The 10,532-nt window shown below is 38.7% G+C and overlaps 1 protein-coding gene across 2 annotated transcripts in view; it reads right to left on the bottom strand.

The window, feature by feature from the left end:
• Positions 1-48: 48 nt before the first annotated feature.
• Positions 49-10,532, bottom strand: part of MMS19 (MMS19 homolog, cytosolic iron-sulfur assembly component) — a 93,794-nt gene continuing 83,310 nt past the window's right edge. For both annotated transcript variants that reach the window (XM_063434192.1, XM_063434191.1), the window contains exons 21-31: positions 10,278-10,380; positions 9,346-9,420; positions 9,128-9,254; positions 8,932-9,032; positions 8,338-8,394; positions 8,026-8,212; positions 7,493-7,575; positions 6,937-7,101; positions 3,598-3,657; positions 2,955-3,055; positions 49-1,641 (exon numbers count right to left, since the gene is read on the bottom strand). In XM_063434192.1, coding sequence (XP_063290262.1) covers positions 1,614-1,641; positions 2,955-3,055; positions 3,598-3,657; positions 6,937-7,101; positions 7,493-7,575; positions 8,026-8,212; positions 8,338-8,394; positions 8,932-9,032; positions 9,128-9,254; positions 9,346-9,420; positions 10,278-10,380 — 1,087 coding nt within the window. In that variant the 3' untranslated portion in view covers positions 49-1,613. The remainder of the gene's footprint in view (positions 1,642-2,954; positions 3,056-3,597; positions 3,658-6,936; positions 7,102-7,492; positions 7,576-8,025; positions 8,213-8,337; positions 8,395-8,931; positions 9,033-9,127; positions 9,255-9,345; positions 9,421-10,277; positions 10,381-10,532) is intronic.

Raw genomic sequence — 10,532 nt, 5'->3', positions numbered from 1 at the left:
AAAAAAATCCACAGCTATACATAGTTTAAAACACTCTGAATGCAAAAATGTGCAATACAGTTTAATTTATTTGGTTAATAAGGCTTTAGAACTCATGGCAGCTTTCTATCCACTTGTTACACTCTGTAAAGCTTGAGCTAGGCTTTTTATTTCATACTTCATTACGTCAAATATTCAGCGTCTTCTACCTGTAAAATTCATGGGTAACATCTCTTGTTCTCACTTAGTGCTATCAAAAAAGTTGCCATGTTACAAGTGGAAAGGAGAGGCATTCACACTGTTTATTTACTAACCAGTGAACTTGCATATCCAGGCTACACTAGTCAAGTTGGCATAAGACAAAAATGAACTATAGCTTTATACCAACTCAGCTATTTTGGTCTCAAGTTTGGTTTTATTCACAAAACTTTTGAGCAGTAGCAAATTAACGGCTACTATATCGTTTTGGTTTTCAAGATTTAAGTGTACACATGGTTCCCCACATTGTAGAAACAGCTAGATGAATCTAGCATAGCTGAAGTGGGAACAAAGTTTCACTCCACTCAACCCTGTTAAGAGTATATCCAATTTCGTAATTATGTCAAAGCAAAAGTATACAGCCTATTTTACCATATTTCTAATTTGAAATATTTGTAGCTCTGATCAAGCTGCAGCTAGTTAGTAATCACTAAACCAAGAACCACATTTTAAAAAATCTCAGCAATGCTGTTTTCGCTTGACATTTACAATTTCCTGTCAAATTCAGTTTTGTGAATAACGGAGTTCTTAAACAGCAAATCCACAAATTAGTCGATAACCGTGGGGTTCAAATGACTGGTGAGCTTGAAATTTAGTGAATAGACCCTACTTGCTTCCGATTGGCTTAGTCACTGAACATGACTTTTTAGAAGCTAGAACAAAAATCAGAAAAGGCTGCCTTGGGAGAATTGACCCAAATGTTTGAAAATGCACATTTTGCGGTTTGTTATATAAACCTGCATTAACCCAAGCAGAATCCATTTAAAAAAAATAAATTAAACAAAAGTGGAGTATGTTCTCAGATTCCTTCAGTATGAAAATCACTGGAAAAGTCAGAAATATGTGCAAAACGCACTTACAAGTCAGTTTATGCAACAGTCTCAATGCACCACGTCTGTTTGAAATCTTTACTATTATGAAAATAGAAAAGAAATTCCAGTTAGAACACGCATCCTATAATCTTTAACATCACTCAGACCAGACAACTCATTCCCCTAAAGGAAACAATATCTGCCATTTATCTTAAAATCAGGCCACAGAACTGGCGATTAAAGCACATTACTATACATTATATATACTTCCTCTTGATGACATGCCAGATAATTTTCTAGTGTAAACTTGTGCTACGGTAGTTCAAGTGCAATATAAGCAAGCCAACAAGTGTCGTTGGCCAACACAGACAAGAACTGAAATTATTAAGGGTGTTATGGAATGAGTTCATGGGAGAAATGTTCAGGGTTTGGTGTCCTTCAGCAGGAACGAGTGGCTAAACAAGATGGCACTTTGTTTAAGATATGTATGATCTAGTATAGCAAGTTAGTGGCATCCTGGTTAGATTGTCTCCGTGCAAACAGCGCTAGCTACCAACGTCAGTTTCAACTTCCTGGGCTTCCAAGTAAAAACCTAGGAAGAAAAGAAACAGCTTGTTTAGCAAAATGTATAGCAATTTCAACATTATGGTTGTGAGGTTAATTAAGCAATCCCACCATCTATTCTGCATGGTCTTTTTGCTTGCAGTTTCGTGAGACATGCAAAACAAGCATGTCCTAAAAGAGAAACGTAGTGGTGCAGGCCAGAAGACTGTGCACTTTTTTTTTTTTAAACTGTATTTAAAAACACCTTTTTAAAAGCAATTAAACGTACCTGTAATCAACAAGTAGCACGTTTTTCCCTCGATGAGATGATCATAACGGATGATCTCTACCCAATCGTGTGCTTCTCATTGAGAAGCTTTAGAGACATTCAACATCATCATGCTGTTTGTGATGACCCCAAAAAGGGAAGACCTATTTTGGAGGGTCAGAAGGAAGATGTGTATCCAGTCTGACAACCAGAAGCGTGTTTTCTGACAAATGTAAACAGCCGTTTCTCAGAAACGCCCAAGAAATCACACAAGACTTGGTGCATAGATGTATGTCACTAATGTGATAGGATTATCCATAGTGCCGAGGTCACAGGGCTTCAGCCGTAAACGCCACTGATGCAATCTAAGAGGTACAGGACTCTTAAGTGGAAAGTAAATCATATGCAAAGAGGAATAAGACTAGACTGCTGAGATGACTGCACACATCTATCTATTACACAGGGAATTTCCAGTTTGTGTTTAAAAAAACAACAACTCACTACTTACCTGACCCTCCGCTCCCCCGTCACAATCTCCTTACAGAAGTAGGTGTTACACTTAACACCAGCCTCTGGTCCCTACACACTTCTCCTCTGCTAATTTGCACTGATTGGACACACTTCTCTGCGCAGTGCAAACTTCCAGGACGCCGGTACGCTGACTGTGTCGCATCACTCTGTTCCTATTCTCCCTAGTCAGCTCTAGCCACGCCGGCTAGAGAGTTACCATAGCAACATCGCTGTGGTTGCTATGGGTGAAAAGAAGAGGAACTTCCTCTGCAAGGTAACTTTTGCTCTCCCCATCTCTCAATTCCTCAGCATTGAGAGACGGTGAGAGAAAAACCTTGTTAGCAAAACAGCTAGCACAATGTAAAGATGCAATTAAATGCTCTTTTCAATACAATGTTTTTGCCCATGACATGTTCCCTTTAAGCAATTTGGAGTAGCTTTGTGTGAGCTTAGAACAGTACTGAAGTGACCTGGGAAAGTTTTCTCTTGCAGATTTAGCCAAATGTGAAACAGTTACAACATTTACATTTCTTTCTTGCCAGTAATAAATCCCTAATTAAAACCATGAATTTTTTTTTACATACCATTGGCAACGAGCCTCCACTGCCTCCTTTCTCACTAGCCTTTTCTTATCATCCAATGGTTTAACTAAGGCACGGATCACTTGCTGCTTGTAAGGCAGGAGCTGTTAATAAATGCATTTCCAGTAAGATTTTCATATTTAGGAAAAATGGTTATAGTTCTTAAAAGGACTGGTAGATTGCTTGGATCTTTGACTAGTCACAGTCCGCATGCAATTACAAATAGTTATGTCACCTTACAGACAATGGTGTTAAGTCTGGTATAAAGCTGCATCAATTATAAAATCAGGTCTGTCACATTTAAGATTTCTTTTTTTTAATCCAGTTAAATGCCTTCTAAAAAGGCACATTGAAAGCATTATATGCAGTGGCTTTCTTATCATTTTGTGCAGAATGAATTAATCTTAAGTGAAATCACGGGAATAATGGAGAAATCTTGTAACCAGAACGTCGATTTTTATGAAACTGTATATTTGAACAAATAGTTGCACACAAACTGTATTTAGAATTTCCTTAGTGCATTTATATGACTACATCATATACAACGTTAGATGAAAATGCTAAAAAGCGGGTTATAATGGATCTCTTTAAATGATTATATTTTTTGTACTTATTAATCAAACTTAAAATAAAGGTCATCTCTTACCATGTGCAAGGGCAACTTTGTAAGAGCAAGCATACACTTCAAAGCTGTAATCCGCACAGCCTGTAGAAATAAGGGACAGAATATTAACGGAGCGTCCTGCAGCTCTGCTGTATTCCAGGAATTTTCTTTAAAATGTTCGTACATGATAAAGTATACAGGGAGTGCAGAATTATTAGGCAAATTAGTATTTTGACCACATCATCCTCTTTATGCATGTTGTCTTACTCCAAGCTGTATAGGCTCGAAAGCCTACTACCAATTAAGCATATTAGGTGATGTGCATCTCTGTAATGAGAAGGGGTGTGGTCTAATGACATCAACACCCTATATCAGGTGTGCATAATTATTAGGCAACTTCCTTTCCTTTGGCAAAATGGGTCAAAAGAAGGACTTGACAGGCTCAGAAAAGTCAAAAATAGTGAGATATCTTGCAGAGGGATGCAGCACTCTTAAAATTGCAAAGCTTCTGAAGCGTGATCATCAAACAATCAAGCGTTTCATTCAAAATAGTCAACAGGGTTGCAAGAAGCGTGTGGAGAAACCAAGACACAAAATAACTGCCCATGAACTGAGAAAAGTCAAGCGTGCAGCTGCCAAGATGCCACTTGCCACCAGTTTGGCCATATTTCAGAGCTGCAACATCACTGGTGTGCCCGAAAGCACAAGGTGTGCAATACTCAGAGACATGGCCAAGGTAAGAAAGGCTGAAAGACGACCACCACTGAACAAGACACACAAGCTGAAACGTCAAGACTGGGCCAAGAAATATCTCAAGACTGATTTTTCTAAGGTTTTATGGACTGATGAAATGAGAGTGAGTCTTGATGGGCCAGATGGATGGGCCCGTGGCTGGATTGGTAAAGGGCAGAGAGCTCCAGTCCGACTCAGACGCCAGCAAGGTGGAGGTGGAGTACTGGTTTGGGCTGGTATCATCAAAGATGAGCTTGTGGGGCCTTTTCGGGTTGAGGGTGGAGTCAAGCTCAACTCCCAGTCCTACTGCCAGTTTCTGGAAGACACCTTCTTCAAGCAGTGGTACAGGAAGAAGTCTGCATCCTTCAAGAAAAACATGATTTTCATGCAGGACAATGCTCCATCACACGCGTCCAAGTACTCCACAGCGTGGCTGGCAAGAAAGGGTATAAAAGAAGAAAATCTAATGACATGGCCTCCTTGTTCACCTGATCTGAACCCCATTGAGAACCTGTGGTCCATCATCAAATGTGGGATTTACAAGGAGGGAAAACAGTACACCTCTCTGAACAGTGTCTGGGAGGCTGTGGTTGCTGCTGCACGCAATGTTGATGGTGAAGAGATCAAAACACTGACAGAATCCATGGATGGCAGGCTTTTGAGTGTCCTTGCAAAGAAATGTGGCTATATTGGTCACTGATTTGTTTTTATTTTGTTTTTGAATGTCAGAAATGTATATTTGTGAATATTGAGATGTTATATTGGTTTCACTGGTAAAAATAAATAATTGAAATGGGTATATATTTGTTTTTTGTTAAGTTGCCTAATAATTATGCACAGTAATAATCACCTGCACACACAGATATCCCCCTAAAATAGCTAAAACTAAAAACAAACTAAAAACTACTTCCAAAAATATTCAGCTTTGATATTAATGAGTTTTTTGGGTTCATTGAGAACATGGTTGTTGTTCAATAATAAAATTAATCCTCAAAAATACAACTTGCCTAATAATTCTGCACTCCCTGTATTTGGTATAATACCACACTCGCTAAAAGCACATAAAACAGCAGACACACCCCAGCTTACACGTTTTATGTATAATGGAAATTAATCTTTTTAGGAACTACCGCAGACCAGAAAAAACAACAACTAGGTATCGGTTGGAAAAAGCACATTACATTTATCAGCCCTAGGCAACTACTTTAGTAAATTGTTTTCTGTAGCAATACACATTGTCCATTATAGCAACACTCGTTTGACATTGAGGAAAGTTAAATGAGGGCATTTTGCACAATAGTATCATTCATTGATTTATTTAAAGGGATACTATAGTCACCAAAACATATTCTGCTTAAAGGGACACTTCAGGCACCCAGATCACTTCTGCCCATTGGAGTGGTCTGGGTGCCAACTCCCACTACCCTTAACCCTGCAACTGTAACTATTGCAGTTTTTTTTATAAACTGCAATAATTACCTTGCAGGGTTAACTCCACCTCTAGTGGCTGTCTACTGGATCAGTCTCGCCCACCGTCCGACGTGTTGACTGGGAGGAGCGGCGGCGAGAAGAAACCACCACCGAGGGACATCGGCAGGGTTTTAGGTAAGTGACCTGAAGGGGTTTTCACCCCTTCAGCTAACGGGGATTGGGAGGTCGGAAGGAGAGGGGACCTGCAGTGCCAAGAAAACTGATTGTTTTCCTGGCACTAGAGTTTCTCTTTAATGAAGCAGTTTTGGTGTTTAGACCATGCCCTGTAATCTCTCTATGCTATTTAGGTGTTAAATCACTTTGTTTATGTAGCCCTAGTCACACCTCCCTATTTGTGAATTGCACAGCCTACCTAAACACTTCCTTTAAAGATTAATCTTATGTTTACTCTTCCTTTACTGCAAATTATGTTTCATTTAGAACTTCTTGTCTCCTTTGTTAATAGACTGCCAGACCCTGCCGTGTGTGATTAAAGTTCAATTTACAGAGCAGGAGATAAAAACTTATAAAGCAAGTTAACATCTAATTGAAAGTGAAAACATTTTTTTTTAAGCAGACTATACATCAGTCACACGCAGGAAGGTGTGACTAGGGATGTATGGACAAAACCTAAAGTAATTTAACTCCTAAATGGCAGAATATTTAGCAGTGAGACTGCAGGAGCATGATCTATACACCAAAACTGCTTATTTACACTAAAGCTGTTTTGGTGCCTATAGTGTCCCTTTAACTATATGGACAACTCTTAGGAGAGATGAAAGATTATGTGCCAGTGGTTGAGATCCCTGTTCAGATTCATCAGACCTGGACTAATTGTAACTAACCAATTATACATAGCTATACCAATCCTTCTCTACACAAGCTTGCAGGACGTTTGTAAGTAGAGCTGTTACAGTGTACTCCGAGTCACACCATAACGTGCACAGCTTGTGAAAGTAAAGCTGAATAGCCAATGGGAAAGAAAGCAAAGTGCGGAATAAGCTAAGATCCATATCAGTCATTGGGTGCCAACATTTAGCCACCTCCACATCCATATTTAAGGGTCAACTTGGAGGAACAAGAGAGTATTTCTGAGTAAATAGATCTTGCAATCTTTACATCTGATGGTGACTATTAGAATTAAATGTAAAGTTAATGTCACGAAAACTAAAGACTCACCATTGCTGGGCTGGAAGACAAGCAGAGGAGCTTTGTGATTAATGTATCAATGTGAACACTCAAGATCTCCGCCGCGTCCAGTAGTAAAGGCTCCAAACAGGTAAGTGTCGACAACTGGACTATTCGATCGGGGCAGGATAAGGCCTCAAGCAGCAGTGATAGCAGCTGATACAAGGAAGCATACAAATAAAACAATGTTTTCCCTAACCCACATTATGAACAGCATCCATTATTAAAGCAGACCTGTCACTATACATTACAGTTAATTATACATAAACCTACAGAATAGTATTTAAAAGATTAAAATTCTTAAAAATTGCATTAAATCCCAGCCGATGCAATTCCCTGGCAGTTGGGATCAACAGTAAACCCAGCAACTCTCTACAAGGAATAAAGGAAAATGACACTAATCAGTTCCCTTTTCGACAGTTATCAATGGTTAATTTCTAGCAGTGGTTTGCCAGGTTTTCTCCACATTTAAAACAAGTCATATCTGACAGCCATGCATGCATTTTTCTGTTACTATAATACTAATTCACTTTCACGGACGACTTACCGATGGAAGCTCAGTCATGAGAACTTGCTTTGGTAAAGAGTTCAAGACGTGAGACAGAGCTTTCAGGTAATTTGGTTTGTCATCTGAAGGGAACAAATATAGATCCTGTAAGCCAGTGAGCAAAACCTACAGTACAACGTATGTCATGCAGAGATTCATGTAGGAATATATAAGGTTTTAAAATAAATATCTATAATAGAAGAATGTATTCATGTACGTTTCATGCCCAATCTTTTCCCAAGAAGAAGTTCCTTCGACTTTCACAGTATATTTCGTGGAAATGGAGGTGATTATGTATAAGATTTGCCATATTTCCCCTGCATAAAGCATTTTTCAGGTTTGCAAGTTTGAGTGGCTGACAGGGTCAACTCAATCATTCTATTATTCTGATGTTCATAAAAGGACGAGATAGGCAGATAAATAAAGGAAAAAATTGTATACCCCATGACATACCTGAAAGCGAATGAAAACATTTGTTGTATTCATGCTGGTAAAAACATTTTGTAAATGAGGAACATGAAACAATACATCACCTTCATTGGCAGAGTTGAAGCCTTGAACCAATTTTGGAACGTTCTCCGTAAAGAACCTTTGCCGGAACATGATTCGGATGTCTGCATGGCAGGCTTTGTTAAGGATATCCGGAGCATCAGACACAAGCAGGGAGAACATGTCTGCTACTGAACCCCCGAGCTCTCTGTCCGACAGCAAATCGATCATCTAAAGGTGAGAAACAAAAGCAAATTTTGTAATTTGTATGCAATTGCGTAGCTGTACCACTTACTCCTAGAACAAAATGTATTTTCTTTTTTTCCCCAACCATAGCTGCCATAGGGTGTGCTTACCTTGTTGGTAAGTTGTCCATTTAAAGGATGGTATCTTAAGATTAGGGCTTTGGTAAGCTGCAATGGAACAAATACAAATCACACTGTAACAACCAAGTGTAGTGTTTTGATAAAATGTTGTTTTATTTATTCTGTTTTACATTTTCTAAAAATTAATTCAGTGAAAAGAAAGCCTCAAAAGGGTGTTTTGTTTTTTTTTTTTGGCTAAAAAGTTAAATACTTGAAGTTTAACGATTCCCTTGCAGTTCATATCTTAAATGAGAGTCAGTCTTTGATTCCTAGAAATGAAGGCAATTTTGTTCATTGTAGGAGATTATATCATGGACCTAAGAACTACAGTTGACTATCCTGCACCACCTGCAGTAAATTCACGGTATAGCAATGTACCACAAAGAAACAAATACAAATCATACAGGAATTCTGACCCACATTTGCATTTTGGGTTTGGGGCCTGTTAAACAGCAATCTAATACATGGAATCTATGGATTTTTGGGGTGTAGGTGCACCTGATTGAACAGCCGCCAGCAGGATAACACTGTTACAGGAAACTCTTTGTACTAAGCTTAGTTGTTTTGCTTAGACATATCACTCACCCAGGCTAGCAGTGTAATCGCCTGAATTCTGTTGGCCTCTTCCATCAGACCTGAATCTATTCTGCGAGCAGCCCCTTGAAGAATCTCATCCAGCTGTTCTCCTGCAGAAAGAGACCAAACACGATACATGAAGATGGGAGTGGAGATGACAGAAACAGAGGCATTGCATGACTGGCCTCAATGCAACCATTCTTACCTGCAGGGAACTTGTTTATTAGACCAGCAAAACACTTTGAAGATGAAGAGTAGGCAAAGAAAGTGGATCCAGACAGGCTGAGTGATAATAAATGCTGCAGCAAGCGGCCTAGATGTGGAATCTCGGCCTGCAGTCACAATGACATTTAATGTAACATTATAAACAACCAGTTCGTCCAGTTAAACATATTTGATTTTTTTATATACATGTTTTCTTACATTTCTTGGCAGAGAGCAGACAAATGCCATAAGAAGAGCAGCTAGACGGCTCTGAGACTCAGTGTTGGCGTCCATCTGGGGAGAAATGAACCAGCCGTTTAGTATTATAACCCAGAGTACTGTCAGCATAATGACTTGGTGAAATATACACAAATACACAAACATTGCCTCTATTTAATGTTTGTAAAGTATTTACTATCTGGAAATTTATTCTCAAACATAGCTATAACACAGAACACAATGTCACTCATTTAGAATGGAAGAAAGGAAATTTATCCTAAGGCAAAGAATATGGTTCTTTACAGGAAGTAACTATGTAACTTTTAAAATGATGTAATATTTTGATATATAGGTTTTGCCATGCATGTGTTTTCATTCTCAGTGCTTCTCTTTGAGAAGTATTGGACTGAAAGAGAACACAGAAGCCTGAGCTGACTTGTGCAGTAAAGGAGACTCAGCACTGCAAACAAGGTGAGTAAACTTTATTATACTTCAATTTTACACAGCAAAGGGGTTTGGACAGTGATCACAATGCTACAAGGGAGGCTACAGTCCTGGGAAAAAAAACAAAAAACTATAGCTCCCTCTATGACCAAAATTGCCAAACTGACTTAGAGGATTGTTTTATACAGCTATTTATTTGAAATGTATAAATTTGCGTTGAGTTCCTGACAAGTCCTGTGTAGGTGCCATTGAGTATGTACAGAGGGAATGGCGTTACAGAAAAAAATGGTGGGTTATAAAATTTCCACATGCTCTCCTACACCACTGCTCAATAACCCATAGCAAAATGAATCAGTCTCTCATAAAGGTTGCATTGGTGGGGTGTTTGCTTTCATCCTCGAGTAATATTTGGGCAGAAAAGGAAATGTAGTAAGACTTTATCTTCTATTGGCACCATACCACCCCAATTTCCTGACATTTTTTTATACCTGGAATGGCTGGAATTTTCTGCTTAAATTATTCTCACTCAGTATAGAAACATCACCATCCAGAAATAAATTCACAATTTGGGAAACACTGGAGGCCGATAATCTGAGAATAAAGCATAATTAAAAAACGAAAAATTAAAAACCCAATAAAATATTTTAAAATCACGTGGCTTACACTCAGGAAACAAAATCTCAAACTCTGTTACAATGTTTCTTAAATACAGTGTGTCCCCATGGAATCTATCCCATCTGATA

Source organism: Pelobates fuscus, chromosome 10 (genome assembly GCF_036172605.1).
Source record: "Pelobates fuscus isolate aPelFus1 chromosome 10, aPelFus1.pri, whole genome shotgun sequence".
Classification (NCBI taxonomy): Eukaryota; Metazoa; Chordata; class Amphibia; order Anura; family Pelobatidae; genus Pelobates; species Pelobates fuscus.
This window is presented reverse-complemented; position numbering and strand designations above follow the sequence as displayed.